Source organism: Talpa europaea (assembly GCF_964194135.1).
Source record: "Talpa europaea genome assembly, chromosome: 4".
Taxonomy (NCBI): Eukaryota; Metazoa; Chordata; class Mammalia; order Eulipotyphla; family Talpidae; genus Talpa; species Talpa europaea.
Genome location: NC_140070.1, coordinates 76442678 through 76464451, shown reverse-complemented (window position 1 = coordinate 76464451; position 21774 = coordinate 76442678). Strand labels below are relative to the sequence as shown.

General features: G+C 34.7%; 1 protein-coding gene across 1 annotated transcript in view; it reads left to right on the top strand.

Moving 5' to 3' along the window:
• The window catches only part of GBE1 (1,4-alpha-glucan branching enzyme 1), a gene marked incomplete at both ends in the record, with an annotated part of 250486 nt that overhangs the window by 149202 nt on the left and 79510 nt on the right, over positions 1 to 21774 (top strand). Inside the window, one exon of the mRNA XM_084231058.1 lies at positions 19508 to 19623. Coding sequence (XP_084087184.1) covers positions 19508 to 19623 — 116 coding nt within the window. The remainder of the gene's footprint in view (positions 1 to 19507; positions 19624 to 21774) is intronic.

The following is a 21774-nucleotide window of genomic DNA, read 5'->3' as shown; positions in this document are numbered from 1 at the left end:
ATCTCTATCAAAATAATAGCCTGTAGAGGTTCCATTTTTTACCTTTTTGAAGGAATGGCTGACTGGGTGCTGAGAGAGTATGTTGCTGCATTTTGCTAGCCAGGGAAAAGATCAAAATTCAAAGAATGGTCCTACTTAATAGCTTTCACACAGCCATAAATTTAAAAAATTCTAGAGTTGAACCATTATTAATAAAGGACCTTATGCACATTACTTTTCTTGACATTATTTTCAGATTTCTTCATAATATGCTACTTTAACAATTCAAACCTCACCTTTATTGTATTTGGATATTCCTTAACTCCTCATTGAAAAAGCATTTATAAACTATGTCTTAGTTACATTAATTTCTGTTGCTAGCTAATCTTATTCATTTTATGCTGATATTTATTTTTCTCTGAGACGCTCTCTTTATAAATTCGAAGCCATTGCATTATCGACAATCTCATACTAGACAATTTATAGCCTCACAGCTTGGAGAATCCTCAATATCACAGTTTAATTTTTTAGGCTTTCGTCATTTCATTTGCTTGTAGATGTCTTCATGCAATGTGAAACTTCTCCAAAAAGGTAGCCCATTCCATATCTGGATAGGTCTCTAATAGAGAATTCTTTTTTTTGTTGTTGTTGTTGAGTTAAAAATCTGTATACCAATTTGTAACCCACAGAAATTCACGAAACAGATCCAATCACTTTTCTACATAGTGTGCCTTAGAGTATTAAGCCCTGGAACTCTATTTCCAGAGGGCATATTTCCATTTTTGTCCCAATTGTTTTTCCTATTGCATTACATGGTTTTGAATTCTTATTTATTAGCAAACTTGAATTTAGCTATATCTCTCTTAAATGTGGAATTCTGACCTAAATGTCATATACCAGATGAGTTCTGACTATATCATATTGTATTTTAGTCAGAAATGTCTTAGAACTCACCCACTATAGAAATACATTGTATCCTTATTGTTTGCTATTTATTTTATACTTCAAAATTGATATTGTGTCAAAATACTTTTTAGTGTGTTAAGACTTGATGGTGGTCTGCCTTTTAGATGTACATAAATAATCTGTATACAAAGTAATTGGGAAAAATCACTCTTTAACGGCTGTTTTTTTTTTTTTTTCACTCATTTTGTTTCGTCAAGAGCATTGTAAAGATTACTTTTTTTTTTTTACAGCCTTACTATATGTCCAGTCAGAATGTCAAAATCATTTAATTTAAATTGGAATCCCGAAGAAGGTCACTAGATTAAATAGCCTACTATTTGTAGTGAATGAAAGTATATGCTAAAGGAAGGAAAGCAGACTACTTTTATGTTTTTATCAGGCTAAATTGGGAACTATTGGTGCTCACTATGCAGTTCTTTGAAATTATAAAACTGAACTTGAAAGCACCCTGGTCAACTTTGACCCACTGTGGAAACAGCAGTCACCACTGGTGAGGACAAGGTTGTATTTCTTTTCAAGTAGAGCCACTAGCAATCATGGGTGTGATCAACAAGCCTGGGAGCTTCAGAACTTTTGTATTTTTGCCTCAGCCATTGTGATGACAATGCTTTAGAGGTTGCTGGGCACATTCAAACTTCTGTCTCTGAAAAACCACATTAAATGTATAAATGCCACTTTAACTTATCAAATTCATTTTTCTTGTTTTAATAAGATCATAAACCTTCAAACACTTAAGAAGTTATTAAGTGTTTATGAACTGTAAGAAACAAATATAGGTCTTTTGTCTGTAAATACGACAATCTATTCACAAAAATATATGTCTTCAACCAGGTATTCTTCATCATTAACAGAGACCACCTACTTTTTATAAAATAAACTGCTGCCATTCACTAATAAGTAGCTGTAAAACAAAGGATTTTGAAATTATTCTTTGATTCACTCAATATATAAAAGGTCAAGGAATAGTGTCTTTGAGTGGTGAGGGAGAGATTGGAAACATAATGTACAGACTTGATTTTGCTGGCTTAATACTGCTGTTGATCTAGCAAGAGAGGAGGCAGACTGTGAACTAATGGTCAACATATGTAGGATGGGATGTCATTTTAGTTGAAGGAAAACTAAAAAAATATATATATAAAAATTTACAGTTCAGGGCAATGTTAATTTTTGTGCACAGCTTTATTTTCTTGACCTTTCCACTTATATTCTTGTTTCTTCTTAACTCATATGTACATCCTTAATGATTTTTTACACCCGTTATTTATTCTTTCTTTTTTATCCCTAATGTAACTGAGTGTGAGTGGATTTAAATCATGTTTTTTGTTAATGACAGGCCCCAATTGTGAGTTGTTTGAGACTCTATTGTGAGCAATTTATATGTTTGCAATCTCTAAATCTGCATTAAATATTTAATAATACTGTAATTCTTTCCAAAGTCGATTTGACTATGAGCAGTCAACAATATCAACAAGAGACACTTTGTGATGGTAATTAATAAATTAAAAGAAAGCATTCCTGAGCTAGAGAGTACTAGAAGCATCCAAGGTTAGATGGCTAGTGTGTTAGATGGCTACAAATTCCTTGTGCTTCCTGTGCTATACCAAAATTGCATTGGGCCTCCCTAGTGCACAGCAGGTTGAGAGCTGTGCTGTGAAGCTGTACACAGCCTCTGCAGTGCGGGTTTGATTCCTGCCCCACCAGGGAGAAACCCACATGGCGTGGCAGACCTCTCCTGCCTCTCCCGCTGCTCCCCTCAGCAATGTCTTCGGTCCATCTGCCTGTTCTGCTCCCTGCTCTGTCTCTGGTGAATTCTCTCACTCTCCCACACCTCTGATCTGTACCCCAGTTCTTGTATAAATAAATAAAATCTTTAAAAAAATAACAATAATTAAAAAAATGCATTTACATCAGCAGTATGTCAATAATAGGTAAAATAAGAAAAGAAAGCCAAAACCAGAAACCTAGGAAGAGAAAAAAAATGGAAAGCAGAGTAACGTGTGAGTTATGATTATTGATACATTTGCCATGTTTGAGAATAAAGTCTGATCCTTCACTTACCTGCCCAGCTATTTCTGTAAAGTCACTAAATATTTCTTGATTCAATTTCCTCATCTTAAACCACTACTTTAAGTGTAATGACAAAATTAAATATGATGATATGAGCAAAACTCTAATCCATTATCGTTTATCAGAAAAAAGGGTTAGATTTTGGTCTGTATTTCCCTCATATACAAACTGTCATCAGTCAAAGAGAAAAATTTCTCTTTAGGACTTAATAGTCTAGCTTGACTGAGAGGTGGTTATCTTGTGTTGCTTATTGTTTGAGATTCCTTGAGTAAAGCAGTTGGAACTGTTCACAGTGATAGCCCCACATGCCAATGAAAAAGCAAATGGGGGCCTCCCCTGGTGGCACAGATGGTTGAGTGCAGTGCTGTGAAGCTGTCCACAGCCTCTGCAGTGCCAGTTCGATCCCAGCCAGCCAGGGAGAATCCCACATGGCGCAGCAGACCTCTCCTGTCTTCCCCACTGCTCCCCTCAGCAGTGCATTTCAGTCAGTCTGCCTGTTCTGTTCCCTGCTCTGTTTCTGGTGAATCCTCTCACCCTTCCGTGCATCTGGCCTATACCCCAGCTCTTGTATAAATAAATGGATCTCAAAAAAAAAAAAAAAAAAAAGCCAATGTGACAAACATATCCCATGACCCTCAGAGTATACTTTGGAAAAGATAATTGAAAATGTAATTTGAAAGAGCTTTTCTGAGGGGGAGAAAGATGGTCTAGGCCGAATAAGCAGCTTTCCTGAATGCCTGGTTTAATCAGAGAGAGACATTCAGAATTTATATTTCTTAAATAAAATTTTTTCTAAGAAAATATTTTAGTGGAAGAAGCATTGAAGATTACATAGTGCCTCCCTTCCCTCCAATATTGTACAAAGGTATTATTATATGACGTAGCCCATGATCAGTAGTAATGGGTAGATCATAGGATTTAGATTGCATATTCCTCATAGCAGAATTAAATGGTCTAACTTGGGGAAGTTACCATTGATCCAGAAAACCATCGGTGGCTGTAGGAGTAGTGCATGATAATATTCAGTAAATATCCAATTTAATGATTTTTAGCAGCAGGAATTAATTTTGGTAAAAACAATAGATATCCTTCTAAGAGGCTTGAGGGCCCAATACCTGATCATTCCTCGTTATAGCATTCCTTATTAAAGTCGGTTACTTTTTATAGATGATCTGTATTTTTTATGCTGTCCTAAAATCAACTAAAAGTGATTAAAAGGTACAAAAAATAACAGCAATAGATTACAAAAAAACTAGCAGAAGAGTTGACTGAATTAAAACAAAGGTTAGTTTTGAGGAAGTTAATTAGAAATGACTACAAAAATAGTTATAAATTGTGTAGTAGATGACGTTTTCTTGACTAAGGCCAATTAGGGATAAGTAAAATGATTTTTAAACTGGAGAAATATTTTGACAACTAAAATTGTATAAACACAGTACTGTATATAAAAGAAATTAAAGATAAAAACCCATAAAGATTAGTAATTAAAATAAAATGGAAATTAATTCAAAATTAATAAAGCAACACTAGGCATCACTAAATTAAAAAAGTAAGTTCTCATGCAGATGCAAATTATATTCTCCCCCATTTTTAGATGCCATTAACTATTCATGGGGACTTTCATAAAGATTAAATACCTTTTTTGGTTTTATTCTGTGAGGTCTTTGTACATGTTCCCCTCTTTTCTGCATGTGATTCTTCAAAATAAAGTTAATAACTGGGAGAGCCCACATAGTACACATAGTAAAGTAAGTGTAACAATGAACAGAGAGGCCCTATTTCTAAATTTGGAATTCCCCTCATAGTTCTCATTTATTCCTTCATTTCACAGGTTTTTGCCATGTGGTTTCTAAGTGCTAGGTTGGGATACAGCAGCCACAAAACAAACATGATACCTATACTTTGGAAGCATAGATTTATTATGTTTGAAAAGATTGATGAATCGATTTAGAAATCTGTTACATAGCATAGCATAATTGCTCTCTAGAAAATAAAAGAGAAAAATTAAAGACACATAAAACAAAACAAAAAAAAAAACAGTCCAAGCAAACCTTAAATGAATAGTTTATGCTGGTAAAAATTATGTTGGTATGCTTATTATGTGAGTTGTTTAGCAAACCATAAATGGGTGATGTGGTTGGGAATAAACTGGTTTTCCAGAGTAGGTCTCTCAGTGGTCATATTTGAGTAAAATCTACTTGACATTGATCTGGTGTCCCATCACAGAGCATAGAATTCCAGGCAAAGGAGTGATGTTCTTGCTGAAATGAATTAGTTGTGCTTGAGGAGCAGAAAGATGATCACTAAGCTAGCGCTTAGTGGAGAGGATAAAGTCACAGTATTAGACTGGAGCCAGATCATATCAGACCTTGTAACCAGGACTAGAGAATCGATTTTATTCAAAAGGAAATGGGACGTTATTTAGTAGGGCAGGGCTACTCTGCCTGGATAGGATTTTGACCTAAGTGCAGTCATTAATCTCAGTCTGGCTGCACACTGTACATTTTCAAAATGCCTGGGCATTGATAACAATGTAATTTTGTATATTTTAATATGCATATGTAATATATTTAATACATATGTTTTATATATATATAGAGAGAGAGAAAGAGTGTGTGTGTGTGTACGTGTGTATGTGTATAACCTCCAGGTGGGTGGCTTTAGCAGTTTATCTTGTGAATTATATATACAAAAGAATCCTAAAATACTGTGGGACTTTAAAATAATTTAGGGACTTTTTAAAAATGTCATTTTGTAAACAGACTAAATTCCTCTAAACTTTTCACCATAATAGCTGATGTTGACAAATATGACTTTTATTTACCAGGTGCGCATCCATCACAAATGTAAAATCTCTTCCACTCTATTTTTTCATCTTTTACAAACATGGTGTTTGCCTTATACTTCAGATATATAGTTTATTTTGTTCTCACATTGCTCTGTAAATTGCTGTCAAGAGGCTAATATGCCTACTGCTCAGCTGCTTTGATTCTTCAATATGAGACATGAGTTCAAATTCTGACTTAAGAGGTGGGTGGTGAGGATGGCTAAATTGGGGAAAAACAGGACAACAGTATGGTAAAGGGTAGCTTTGGGTTCTTTGGGTGAATATATCGTGATACATACACATGTTGATTCTCAGCAATGAACACTGAAATTTATATGCTATAATGCAATATTGAAAAGAAAATTCTAACTTCATCTCTAGTAAAAGGTGACAGTTATGGAGTAATACTGGTAAAATGTGACTTTTAATTTTGGGAGTCCGCAAACTATGGCCTGTGGGCCAAATTTGGCTGCAGCCTATTTTTGTAAATAGAATTTGTTGAAATGCTACCATGCCTATTTCTTTCCATATTGTCTATGACCTTTCTCATACTAAAACAGAATTGAGCCATGACTACCTAGACTAAGAATTATGTGATCCACAACTCCTAAAATGTTTGTATATTGTCCTTTATAAAAAAAAAAGGTTGCCAACCCCTTTATAATGCCTGACTGTGAGGATTATTGTGGAATTCCATGGAATAATTCTTACAAAGCACTTAAAGTGTAAATGTAGCATGTAATAGATATTTGCAGTTATTAGAATTTTAGAAAATTAATTTCAATTCCAAATTATCAAGCCAAATTGACTCTTGTCATAAACCCCATTGTTTATGTGTCCTTCTGTGTATCCTTTGGGGTAAAGCACCCAAGCTTGAGAGTATATATTTAAGTAGTCATATTGTAGTGACTCTTGCCCATTTCTGCATTAATCACACTCCTGGTTGCTGGAAATTCCATTTCCCTACTACTCTGCCCTTGGTATGAATATTATAAAAAATATATATGTAAAAGTTCTTGGCTATATTCAGCATTATAAATACATTGTTAAATTAATCATTGCAAACTCCTTTGAAAATCTAGGCAGCAATGTGCAAATGCAAAATTTATAACTGGAGCAAACAAAAAGAAACTGATGATTCCTTAAGGATACTGATGTTTTTTGTGGTTTCTTCCTTTTGTTGTTGTCACCAGAGATTTATATAACATTTGGGGAAATTTTCAATATTTAATCATAAGCATTCTTATTTCATTGTAGGCTACACAATCAGGCCACCTGAACTCTATGAGAAGCTGGACATTTCATTTTTTTTAATTGAGCTATATGTTTGTGTGATTGCCCTTGAGGGTTAAAACTTCTGGTAAATAAATTAATTCCTATTAAGGAACTATTATTAGTGAAGATTTTAATGATTTCCTTTTTGTAGTGGTAAACAAAATGTGAAAGTTCCCTAAACAGGGAATGTGAGCTGTAGAGAAAAGGAGAATAATCTTTTATTTGAGCATTACACCTAAATAATTTATTTAGTTTTCTTCATGAAAATGCTTTTCTCAAAGCTTATGTAATAGCAATTATGGAGACAGTTTTGTAGATATCCAAAGTATCATAATCATTGAAATTGTACTTATTCCAGTGAAGTAAAGAAGTGTATTCTTAATTTCCATTTCTATTTTCATGACTCTGATTGTCAATCATGATTTAATATTTGTCTATATATAGATAAGGTATATATATCTATATATTTTCAGTCACTGTCATTGTTTTGATCTGGGGCAGTAATTAGCTTCATTGTGTGAGGTAGGAGTTTTAATCTTGTTTGAAAAACAGAAATTGTGTATGTATCTATACATCTGTGTGTTTATACACACACATATATATATTCATAAATATATATATATTAGCTAATCTATAGAGATTTATTCTGGAGAAAAACAGTACATTGTACAGATGCAAAATAGAATAAATTTTACATAAAGCCTTGGTTGTCTTTCATTATAACTAGCTCATTTCTGTTTTGTGGACCTTGGGTTGCCCAGATTTGGGGGCCCTCTACTTTGAAAAGATGGTTCCAAGATCTTTCCAAACTGTAATTGCATATTGTATAGGCAGTGGTGCTTTAAAAATTGCCATTGGTAACAATCTATGTGAGAAATCAGAGAAATCTGAACCAATTTAAAATCAATATTGAAATGTGCTAATTTTTTAATCATTTAGGGTAATCATTTTCAGAATGGGTTCTTAGTTGTTTTAGATTTCACTCTTTTCTTTTTATCAGACTGAAACGTTCACCTTTGCACTCATCACTGGTTCCATACTGCTGTTACTACCACCACTACTAATACACACACACATCCATCATGCACATACAGGTACAAACACATACCTGTCTCGAACTTGCCTTTTGTAATCTTACTTGAGCAGATAACCACGCTTGTTAAAAATATAGGCTGTATTAGAGAAAAAAAGAATTGAGACTATCTCAAGTTGAGAACTGTTTTTGAAATATAATTACAAGTATTTAACATATAAAGGCACAATGTGCTTGTCTTTCCCACTTACTTCCTAGAGAATACCTGATCCTACTTCTAGATAATACATATAGAGTTAATTTTAATACAATATTTAATATGCTAAGTGCAATTTAGTCCTTATGGGAAGAAAAATCTTTTATTGTAATAATGAATATAGATAATCAGGGCTCAGTGGATATAATATAATTAAGCAATATATTAATTTATATAAAATAAAGTTGTGCAGGATGAAATCCAGAAAATAATATGATAATGAAAAGAAAACTTTAAAATCACGTTTTGTAATATCTACCTATGTTCTGAGATTTATATTATTACAGATTCTTAGTAGTTAATTTAAAAGTTTGTCTCACTAGAGCTTTGTGCAGCCTGCACCTAATTTTATATCAAATTGATATATACTGTAACCTCAATGTAATTCTCAGTGTCTGTAATCCAGATAACCTTTATTATCAGTGATGCTATCTAGTATTAGATAATAATCACTTTTGATCATTTAAGTTTTTTTCTCTTAATTAATTCCTATTGACTGACAAAGTAATTTCTGTTGACAAAGTACAAGCAAAAAGATAACATTTTTCTTCATTAGTTACTTAAAATTAAATTGATAGATGAGTTTTTGCACTGTTTACAATTAGATTAAGTAGTCATTAACAGTTTTTCAGTGGTGACATTGTAACCTCTTTAAAAAGTGTTATTTTTATTGTAATTTTAGACTCTCTCCTTTTATTTGATATCCCACACCTTTTTATAAAAGAAAAAGTATCCAAATACCTTCTTTGCTCAAGGTTAATCTGCCTCAGTTGAAATCCCCAGATTAAAATATGTTTCTGCTTCATGGTTCTGTGGTATTCCGTTTAATAGACTCTCAGATTCAAAGACTATGGAATAGTGTCTAAGAAAAATCTACTACTTTCTTTATATTTTTGAGTGTAGTCACTGTTTAATAATATCTTCTGTTTATTAGTAAGCAAGTAGGATTAGCAACATCCAGTAGACTAAGTTTCTTATCTTGAAAATACCAGAACTTGGGCCTCCCCTGGTGGCGCAGCGGTTGAGTGCTGGTCTGGAAAGCTGCCCGCAGCCTCTGCAGCACCGGTTTGATCCCTGGCCACTGGTGAGGGTCCCACATGGTGCGCAGACCTCTCCTGCTGCCCGCTGCTCCTGTCAGCAGTGTATTTCTCGTCAGTCTGCCTGTTTCTCTTCCCCACTGTGGCTCTGGTGAATTCTCTCACCCTCCCGCGTTTCTGACTGTACCCAGTGCTTGTATAAATGAATAAATAAATCTTAAAAAAAAAAGAAAAAGAAAATACCAGAACTTATTCTGGACTATATATAAATACAACTCTAGGCAAATAGGTTGAATTACAAAATGTAATTTTTATAGAGGTTGTTTTATCATACTTCCTTGTCAAGAAAATTGGGCAGTTTTATTTCATTATTATAGGCACAATGTTAGACAACCTTTTTTTTTTAATTTTAGGAATATTTCCTTAAAACCTTAATATTGGAATTATCTGTGTGTGACAAAATTTCCTTAATAAATCCTCATTACTTGATTACAGGCTGAATTTTTCAGCCATCTAAACCAATTAGAATCCTGATTATTTTGATTGCCAAAAATCCTTAAATGTATATATTATCCATTGATGTATTCAGTTTCTGTATCAGGCACCTGTGATTTAAACAATTTTAGTGGTTTATGATTCGTAAGAGTGTCAGCTGAATTTCATCATCTTTTTCTGGATTTTAGAGATTTTATCTTTGCTTCTGAAAAAATGTGTGTAAGCTAACCAATTGACTTTAGTAAGTGTAGACATAATATTAGTTTCTAACTTATGTGTAAATTAGCTAATAACTAATACGGGTCACTTTTCATACATTCTTGCTGACCAATGAATGTAGGCATCACCTTTTAAAAGTTAACATCTGGTTCTCTAATTGTTTGGAAATTAGATGGCTGTTTGATTTCTAAGGGATAGTCTGTTTGAAGCATTGTGTCAGTGGTGTAACCTTAAATTCAAAGCCCATTCTTGTCTTTTGGAATACACCAAAGTACAACTGTGACCTTAAATTCTGTTTTATATTTTTATGGAACTCTAATCAACTGGATATATCAACTATGTTATGGGCTGTTTTATGGCATTTTGAGGTAGGAAAAGTAAATTACCTTTTTTATTGTATCTTGTGTCAGATATTTTCATACTTTGACTCAAGGCAGATCGTTCAGTTGAGATGATTCAGTTCATTTATTACTACATAAAATGTTTAGCAGTATGTCTAATTCCACTATAGTTTGGACTCCTTTATAGTTCCTTTTTTTCTTTTTTCTTTTTTTTCCCAGAATGTCTGCTTTATTGAAGGGTGAGAGGGAGAATTTTGCTACTTACCATGAAATTGTATTTTTTTTGGTTTTGTATTTGTTTTGAAACATCCTTGTTTTGATTTTCAGAATATATGATTCTTCTCTGAGGCTCAGTCACCATAGTTTTGCCAACACCAAAGTGCCCAGAGTCCTCCACCACATGCGCCACGCTCTCCTCCCCTCATTCTCTACTCTCCCTCATCCCCCACCCATTCCACCTCCAAAGTGTCTGAGATCTGTTTTCAAGGGTGAGGCTTATAATTTGTCTTTGTCTGATACTTGTTTAGTTTCTCTACATTCCACATATAGGTGAAGCCATCTGGTATTTATTTTTCTTCTTCCAACTCACTTTGCTTAGTATAATCCCTTCTGTTTCCATCCATGTTTCCATGAGTTTATCTTGTTTGATTGATGAGTAGTATTCCATTGTGTATATGTAGCATATCTTATTGTTTTTTTTTTAAAGATTTATTTATACAAGCACTGGGTACAGTCAGAAGCACGGGAGGGTGAGAGAATTCACCAGAGCCAGAGGGGAGAGCAGAGCAGGCAGACTGGCGAAGTACACTGCTGAGGGGAGCAGCAGGCGCGGCAGGAGAGGTCTGCGCGCCATGTGGGACCCTCGCCAGCAGCCGAGGATCAAACCGGCACTGCAGAGGTTGTGGGCAGCTTTGCAACCCAGAGCTCAACTTCTGCACCACCAGGGGAGGCCCTGTAGCATATCTTCTTGATCCATTAATCTGTTCTGGGTCATTTAGGTTATTTGCTTATATTGACTATTGTAAATAGCACTATAGACATAGGAGTCCAGGTTTCTTTTCAAATTAGTATGTTTGTGTTGTTTGAATAGATGCCTAGGAGTAGAATTTCTGGGTCTTATGGCAAATGCATTTTTAGTTGTTTTTTTTTTTTTTTAAGATTTATTTATTTATTTATACAAGCACTGGGTACAGTCAGAAGCACAGGAGGGTGAGAGAATTCACCAGAGCCAGAGCAGGGAGCAGAGCAGGCAGAAGGACCCAAGTACACTGCTGAGGGGAGCAGCGGGCGGCAGGAGAGGTCTGCACACCATGTGGGACCCTCCTCCAGTGGCCGGGGAGCAGCAGGGGATCGAACCGGCGCTGCAGAGGCCGTGGGCAGCTTCGCAACCCAGTGGTCAACCCCTGCGCCACCAGGGAGGCCCCCGTTTTTATTATTTTGCGGAATGTCTACACTACTTTCCATAGAAGCTGGCCCAGTTTTCATTCCTACCAGCAGTGTAAGAGGGTTCCTTTTTCTCTATACCCTCACCAACAATTGTTGCTTATGGTTTTTTGTTTGTTTGTTTTGATAGGGGCCATTCACACAGGTGTGAAGTGGCATCTCCTTGTGATTTTGATTTGCAATTCTCTGATAATAACTGATGATGACCATTTTTTTTCATATGCCTTTTGTCCATTTGCATGTCTTCTTTGGAGATGTAACTATTTAATTCTTCTGCCCATCTTTTGATTGGGTTGTTTGTTTTCTTTTCTTTTTTTTTTTTTTTGAGTTCTATAAGTACTTTGTAGATCTTTGATATCAATCCTTTATGAGATTTTTGGTGTGCAAATATTTTCTCAAATTCAGTAGGGTGTCTCTCTGTTTTGGTCATTGTCTCTTTCACTGTGTAAAAGCTTTTTTGTTTAATATAGTCCCAGATGTTTCTACTCTCCTTTATTTTTCTTTTTGCTGGAAATGACTCTGCAAATATGATCCTGAGATTTATGTTGTGGAGTATTTTGCCTATGTTTTCTTCTATGCATTTTATGGTTTCAGGTCTTACATCCAGATCTTTTATCCATTTTGAGTTGACATTTTTGTATGGTTTGAGATAATTCATACAGAACAACAAAAATACCCTGTATAGCCAAAGCTCCTGTGAATAAAAAAGGAAAAAATGGAGGTATCACAATTCCAGACTTCAAACTACATTATAAAGCCATAGTAAAACAGCATGGTACTGAAACAGAAACAGCACACAGACCAATGAAACAGAATTGAGAACCTAGAAATGAAATCACACATTTATGGACAACTAACATAGGACAAATGGATACACACACACACACACACACACACACACACTGGAACAGGAAATCCTCTTAAATAAATGGTGCTAGGAAATTAGACTGCCATATGCAAAAGATTGAAACTCCTTTTCTTCTTAACACTCCCCTGAAGAAGGAAAACCAAAACTTACAGGGGCTGAATTTGAAAATTATGATAGTAGAAATAGTAATAAGCATCTTTCAAAAAATTGATATTTTTCACTGCTGAGACCATCCTTAAGCTTATTCTGGTGTTCTATTTAAAAGGCAAATTTTAGATTCAGAGGACTCGTTCATTCATGCACACTCTGAATGTTTTCAGTGTCCATGTAACTGCTGCAGAACAGACCATCTCAGCCAAATAGCCTTATGTACTTAGATTTTTAACTTACAGTTAAGGTTTTCCACTTGAGGTCTGAGTGCTTCTGGGATAAAATGACTTCAGAAGAACTTTTTTCCCTACTATTACATAATTATATAATAACTATTAGGTTCTGATTTGTGCAGAAAAGGGTTAATGTAGCATAACATAACTGCTCTTCTTAGAGACACCTACATACATTATTGTCTAATCACTGGGAACCTGGATTTCTGGAAGGTTGTCACCTTTCCCAGAAGTTTAAAACAGTGACTCACTGCACCTAAACTCTCCCTACAAAGAATGTGCTTTATGCTGAACAGCTTTTCTGCCGGGAGTTTAGATTTTGATAAGTGCTAATACTGAGGGTGCCTGTTCACCAGCCCGCTAATAAAAATGTGCTGTATTGAGTCTCCAGTGAGCTCCCCGGTAGACAGCATTTCACAAGTGTTATGACAGTTCGTTTTAGAAGAAATTATGTGTGTCTTGTATGAGTCCATCAGGAAAGCTTGTGCCTATATGCCTCCAATCTTGACCCCAAACTTTTTCTCTTTGCTGAGTTGATGTTTTATCATTTTGCTGTAAGGAATCATAGCTGTACATCCTAAATCCTGTGAGTCTCCTTATGTGAATTTCTGAATGAGAAGGTGGTCTGCAGAGAAGGTGGTTTGCACAGCCCCTGAACAACTTTACTCTTGTAATTAAAGTTTATTGAGCTGGGATAAATATATTTACATAATATTAAATGCATGATCTCCATTTATATAGTCTGAGAAAAAGGAAAATAAAATATGTCTTTATTCCAATGACACTACAAATACTCTATGACCTACTGTTTCTGAACTTTGAGCTCTGGATTGTGTTGATGCCAGTACTCGTGGGTAGTCTTCTTTTTATTTTTTTAAATGAACTCTGACCTCAGTCTTCTGGTTCTTTGTCTACTGAGATCTGTAAGCCCTGATTTCCGGACCTGGCTATAAGCAGTCTGTGTTTTAAAATTAGTTTCATCAGGACACTGAAATTAAAAGAGTGAATTTGTCTGTATTTATCATGCTGAGATGATGAAACACAAAATTTGGACCATGAAAAAATTGGGAATATTTTGATGAGTGTTTTTTTCTCCCTGTTTCTGCACTTGTAGTTAATGTTTTCTTAAATTACAAAGGCTAATTATAAAATGTTACACTTACAAGATTAGCTTTATTTTTTTACTTAATTCTTCCTAATAATACACTTTTAGGAATAGGTATATAAAAAGTTGATTTTTTTTTTTACTTTTGCTTTCCATTTGCTTCCAATGATTTCAAATTTTAGATTTGATTTTTTTTCCTTAATGTATTTAAGGAAATACATTGTGTTTTGTTAAAAAGTAAAACTTTATTGATTTTCATTGTTAACTAAAAATCAACAATTCAAAAGGGTATGGCCCCTCCCTGTCTTAACTAAGGAACTAAAGAACTAGGAAACATACCACCCAAACCAAGTGCCTAGTCCTGGCAAGAGACTGCACCACCTAAAAACAGCAAATTAGTAACTTAAAAAAAGACACTTCAGTCTTTATGGCATCCCTAAACTCCCAGATCCTAGAAAATAAGGTTCTAAACAAATAGGGTAAATTCTAACAACTGTCTTTGCTTTCTTCAATGCATGGATAATATAAGATAAATACATTAATTGAAACCTACCCAAATTTTCTTCGCTTTTACAGATCTTTTCAAAATAACTATGCATAATCCTCACTGAGCATTGGGGCAACTTTTCCGTAGTTATCTGGAAACTCTTGGGTTTAAGTCTTCACTCTTAATTCTTTGATAAAGTCACTTAATTTCGTTTGCCTCAATTTACTTTTAGTGGATAGTTCTTTACTAATTTTTTCTACGTAATTTGTTATCCAGTAAAATTTTATGTATCCCTTTTTTTATCTCTACAGATAACACATCTATTTTATGTTTCATTAATGCTTATGAAATATTAGAAAATAAATAATTTTGAAAGTAGTCCAAATTTAATGTATTCCATCAGTTTAATCTTGTGGGTTTTTTTTTTTTTAGGTTTATTTGTGTTGTTGAGACAAGTTTCAATTCAAGAACATATTTGAGGTTTAAAGAATATAATTTCATATTTTTAAATTCCTTAGAATTTTAAATCACCCATGCCAAGAATCTGTCTACTCACAGTTAGAGCTAAATGACTTTCCCTTTTAGTATGTTTTCTTTTAGCCCTTTGAGTCAAGAAGGGTCTAGATTAAATGGTATATGGGAACCAATAGGCCATTTTGTAACTGTGCCCTTAAGCAACCAGGTGGTATAAGGCAATGCTTCCTTTCCAGTTATTAAAATCAGATCATCTCCTTTTTCTATTTTTCATTGAATTGCAGTATCTTTCGCTCATTTAAAGAAATTTCCTTTTTTATCTTTATACATTAGATATTAGGACACAGCATTTACAGTTGAACTTTCCCCTGCCTAGAAAACATGTAGCCCGTGATATTTATGTTAGTAATTGACAGCATCACCTCAAGCTAGTGATATAAATTTGTATTTACTTACATAAATGATAAATAGCATTGGTATAAGAAAATGTGGAATGGGCTTTCCTGGTGGTGCAAGGGGTTAAACACCGCACTATGAAGCAATCCGCAGCCTCTGCAGCACGAGTTCCATTCCTGGCTGACCAGGGAGCAACCCACATATCGTAGCAGATCTCTCCTGGCTCACCCACTGCTCCCCTCAGCATTGTATTTCAGTCAGTCTGCCTGTTCTGTTCCCCACTCTGTCTCTGGTGAATCCTCTCACCCCCTGCATCTCTGGCCTGTACCCCAGCTCTTGTATGCATGAATAACTAAATCTTAAAAAAAAAAAAAAAGAAAATGTAGAAAGAGCTATAAAGTACATGTTCCAGCTACAGGCATTGTAATTGTACAATTTAAAAGTATTTTGGAAGCTAGAGATAAAAGTAGTTCAGGCCTAGGGACAATTTTGATCTTTGCTTCATATATTCATATATTCAGATACCTATCCAGAATATTTTGTATTTAAACAGGTTTTGGTTCCACTCTGGAATAGCTTAGGCTAAAATTACAATTTCCATGTCAGAATTAAAAACACATTTCTAGTTAAATAGTCAAATTAAAATAATTATTTATATATTTAGGTAACATTGTTTTCAAAAGATTATTGTTTTTTCATAATAAATTTATTTTTTAATGAGGTACTTTTTTCTTACTTCCTTGTTAATATTTGACAGTATGGGATTTCTCCCCTCAGGAGTGTTCACCATGGTTCTCCTCCCACCATACCACCTGTAGTCGATCATCATAATCCCTTGTGCTCTCCTCCCACCCCATTTTCATCCCACCCTGTTCCTTTCTGGATGCCTAATATCTGTGGCCAGCTTTCGAGGTTTGTCTTTGTCTGACCCTTTTTTGGTTTCTCTATATTCCACATATTAGTGAAACCATTTGATATTTATCTTTTTACTTCTAACTTATTTCACTTAGTGTAATCCCTTCTATTCCCTCCATGTTGCTGTGAGTGTTTATCTGTTTTGTTTGCTATATAGTATTCCATTTGTGTATGTGTACCACACCTTGATCCATTCATCTGTTTTGGCACATTTAGGTTGTTTCCATATGTTGTTTATTGTAAATAGTGTGGCAATAAATATGTGAGTGCAGGTTTCCTTTCAAATTAGTTGTTTTGTGTTCTTTGGATAGATTCTTAGGAGCAGAATTGCTGGGTCATATGGCAGTTCCATTTTTAGTGTCTGGCCATTGTACATTCCCACTAACAGTGTAAGAGGTTCCTTTTTCTCCACACCCTTGCCAGTACTTGTTTCTTTTTCTTTTTTCTTTTTTATATTTGAGTCGTTCTCACAGGTGTGAGGTGCTATCTCATTGTGGCTTTGATTTGCATTTTCCTGATTATAAATGATGATGAATATTTTGTCATATTCTTGCTAGTCATTTACATATCTTCTCTGGAGAATTGCCTATTTAGTCTTCTGCCCATGTTTTGATTGGGTTCTTTGCTTTGTTCTCACTGAGTTGTATGAGCTCTTCATAAATCTTCAGTGTCAGTCCCTTATCAGATATATGGCATTCAGATATTTTTGCTCACTCATTGGGCCGTCTCCTCTTTTCAGTTGCTGTCTGTTCTGCTGTACAGAAGCTTTTTAGTTTGATGTATCCTGGTTGTTAATATTGTCCTTTATTTTCCTTGCTGCTGGAAACGAGTCCTCAAAGATGTTGATGAAGTTTATGTCATGGAGTGTTTTACATATGTTTTATGTATTTTATGGTTTCAGGTCTCACATCCAAATCTTTTACTTTGAGTTGATTTTCCCGTGTAGCACAATAAAGTAGTCTAATTGCATTGTTTTGCATGTGGCTGTCTAATTTTCCGAGCACCATTTACTGAAGAGGCATTCCTTGCTCCAGTTTGGTCCTTTGTCATTGGTTGTCCATATATGTGTGGTTTTGTTTCTGAGCTCTCAATTCTGTAACATTGGTCTGTGTGTGTGTTTCAAAAGATTATTGATACTCAAATTGTATGTTTTCTTTCTGAAATGCTCATCTAACAACCTTATTAATAAATATAGATATGTATCTGACTGTCTGAGAAAAGGGTATATGTGAGAACTCTGTGCCATCCTTTCAATTTTGCTGTGAACCTAAAACTCTTCTTTAAAAAAAAGCTTATTAAAAAAAAAAACTTTCTAAAAGGGATAAAAATCAGAAATTTGCATGCAAAATGTAATTTTTTTTAACTTGTTTAGTTGTAGTCTCTGTTTTTGCTTATTTATTTTTTGTTAAAGAGGGTTTTTTTTTTCTCTTTTTTTCTTTCCTGTCCCCTAAGCAGGCTTTTTTTCTTAAACCCTAGGTGATTATGCAAATTCTGTCTTCATCATACCTTGAACCCAACATTATGGAAACTCCTGACTTCCTTTCTTAGCAAAGTAGTGGTTGCTTGTATATCTGTTTTGTCATTCCTTTTTATTAACTTGGAGTAAGTTTTTAAAAGTCAGAGTAACTTAAAGCAGTGAATTAGGAACAGCACTTATCTTTCCCCAATGTTTAAATTTACAATTCCAGAGTTGATTGTGATGACTTAATCTCCACTTATGTCAGATTGCTCCTTAATATATGGGAGATTTAAAAAATGCATAACTTTCAACTGGGTTAAAGATTTGTGTACACTATTACTGCTTTGTCATTAAACTAAATGAGGTATTAAAGCCTTAAAACCCCAGTTATAATAAGATAGAGAACTCAACCATAACTATATGACTAAAGAATAGACTAATTGATGATGCCCTCTTTTCAATTGTCCGAAATAGACTTGTTTCGTGCAGTGTTTTTAATTGAGTTATATAGTTCTTTGTTTTCTTTCTGTTTTTATGGATGTAGGGCTTTTTAACTTGTAGAATTTTCTACTTTACTAAACATATGTTTTTTAGTAATTAGGTTCCTTTTTTTTTACTCTGACAATAGTCTATTAAAAGTAATTTGGCTTATCATGTGGTTGCTTTTAAATGTCTAATTTTTCTTTTACTTTTTATTCTGAATTATATATCTGAAATTGTAGCATGGGGAAATATCTTAAGTAAACATCGGGGCAGTTTTTCTACTCATAGTAAGATTATATTTTCTAAAAGGAGAAGCTATGAAATTATGGCTATACATTTTTTAAAGATTTAACTTTGATTTGTTTAAGCATACAAGAACTGGAGTGTTGGCCAGAGGTGCAGGGGATGAGAGGATTCACCAGAGATAGAGCAGGGAGCAAAACAGGAGGATTTACTGAAATACACTGTTGCGGGGAGCGGTAGATGAGACAGGAAAGGTCTGCTGTGCCATATGGGTTAGCTCCTTGGCCTGAGATCCAACTCAGGCTTGTAGGGGTGATACCACTGAGACTTAATCCCTAGGCCACCAGGGAAGCCCCTGAAATTATGGCTATATTAAGTGAAAAATTTGATGAAAATTCAGAGATATGTAGCAGATCTTTTTTGAGCACTAAAATAGTGACTAATACATGGTTACAGGGACACATCATGGACTAAGAGAGAATCCCTTAGTGCCCAATGTGACCAAGATTTCCTTGGTTTTTCTCAGATATAAAATAATTAATTTGCAGCTAAAAGAAATTAACCATTTTTCTTTTAGAGTGAGTTTCATCAAACAAGGTAAATGTTTTTCATTTACTGGGTCTCATATTTCTTTGAACATCATGATTTTTAAGAGAAATTTAATTTTAATTAATAGTCTTTGCAAGCAAGCAACATATAACAGTGAAAACTCACTATGTACATTTTGCTTAAATACGTATTTTTCTCTGATTCTAGCTGGGAAGTTTTACGATTTCTTCTGTCAAACTTAAGATGGTGGTTAGAGGAATATGGCTTTGATGGATTTCGTTTTGATGGTGTTACATCCATGCTCTATCATCACCATGGAATGGGTAGGTAACTTGCTGTATTACAGACATTATTAATGACCTGCTTTTATTTTTTACTGGAAGATTGCAATTAGGTTTGGGGTTTAGCCACATGCACTGCAATGACCATTATTGTTGATTGGGTTTTAATTAATTTCATTTTATATTTCTTCTCTATAGTCACCTCTGATTTCCTTTTGGCAGGGGTTGGGTATAAATACATTTTATAAACAAGTAAAATATTATAAATAACATTCCTTAAAATATATGTACTTAATAATATGTCATCTTTAATATGTGACTTTCTTTTAAAAATATTTTTTTAGGGCCTCCCCGGTGGCGCAGCGGTTGAGCGCTGGGTTGCGAAACTGCGCGCGGCCTCTGCGGCGCCGGTTCGATCCCCGGCTGCTCCCCAGCCACCGGAGGAGGGTCCCACATGGCACGCAGACCTCTCCTGCCGCCCGCTGCTCCCCTCAGCAGTGTACTTTGGTCCTTCTGCCTGCTCTGCTCCCCGCTCTGGCTCTGGTGAATTCTCTCACCCTCCCTCCCGCACTTCTGACTGTACCCAGTGCATGTATAAACAAAACAAACAAACAAACCAGCAAACAAATAAATAAAAGCATGCCTCTATTAAAAAAAAAAAAATTAAAAAAAAAATATTTTTTTAGAAAAATCATTTATTGCTATACTCCAAAGATGTGAACAGGGCAATTATAATGAAAAATAAATATAAATAACAAATGTGAATATGTATCAATGTGTGGGCCTTTGCATATTACATATTAAAGAAAATATGTATATTTTATATCTAGTTGTTTTAAACACTCAGTTAAAATTAAATTATAGATTGATTTGTAATTAAAGATATTGATCAAAGATCCTCAGTTTAAAAGTTATACAAAGATGGGATCACAGAAGCCTAATCCCTCAATAAATAATATGACAAGCTATTTTTATTTGCATAATAGATAAATATTTTCTAACCACAAATAATCAAAAATAAAAAGGAGGGGGTTGTGGAGGGAAAGAAACTATAGTCAAGTATAATACTATCTGCTCTTACTAATGGTACTGCTCCCATGAAATGCTCTTGGGGAAGAATTGACTCTATATAATGTGACAGATTTTATTGATATCACCCAGTTTGCGAAGAAATACACTTAAGTAATGAAAAGCAAGCATGACAAAATTCAGGAACTGTCTTCTCCTAGACTAAAACACTTACGTGTTCTTTCAGAACCTCTCTCTGCTGAAAGATGGGTATTTTCCAATGACTTGTGGAATTGGGAAATGAGCCAAAGATTATAGACATGGGACATGATTTAGGGGTAGAATGTCCAAGAAAGTATAAGAAAAAATATTGAGTTACTATTGTTTTCCCCCATTGGAATAAAAAACAAAAAACAACACCAAAACTGTACAACAAAAGGACATATAGTACACTACAAAAAAGTTGAGCTAAAGCGATTGACATCAACACACAGTGTGTTTAATTCATACGTTTCAATGATATAAAAAAAAATCCATCAAGCATTTTGAAAAATAAGCAATTTTTAAACCTGAATGAAAAAATGGATGGACTCATAATACTCTATTACCAGTAGAAATACCTGCAAAATTCTTAGGGGAACAAATTGTGACTCAGAAGTTTGATAGTTGCATTGCTCTTGACATAGAAATTTGAAAAAACTTGAAGAATAAATTTCCGTAATTATGATTGATAATAACCGTCAAGTGATAGCATTTGACAAACTTTAAAAAAGGTAAGTCAAGGGCCTCCCCTGGTGGCATAGGCGGTTGAGCGCAGCACTGTGAAGCTGTTCGCAGCCTCTGCACCACCAGTTTGATCCAGGCCAGCTGGCAAGGGTCCCACATGGTGCCACAGACCTCTCCTATTGTGCCCGCTGCTCCCCTCAGCAGTGAATTTTGTCACTCTGCCTGTTCTGTTCCCCATTCTGTCTCTGGTGAATCCTCTCACACTCCTGTGAATCCGGCCTACATCCCGGTTCTTGTATAAATAAATAAGTAAATCTTTAAAAAACAAAAACAAAGGTGAGTCAAATAAAATACTTAGGTATAGGGAAATGGGAGCAAAAATGCAGGTGTTGAGCACTAATTTGGTTTATTTACTGAGTAAATAAACTGAAAGACTAAATAAACTGTGTAAACAACTGA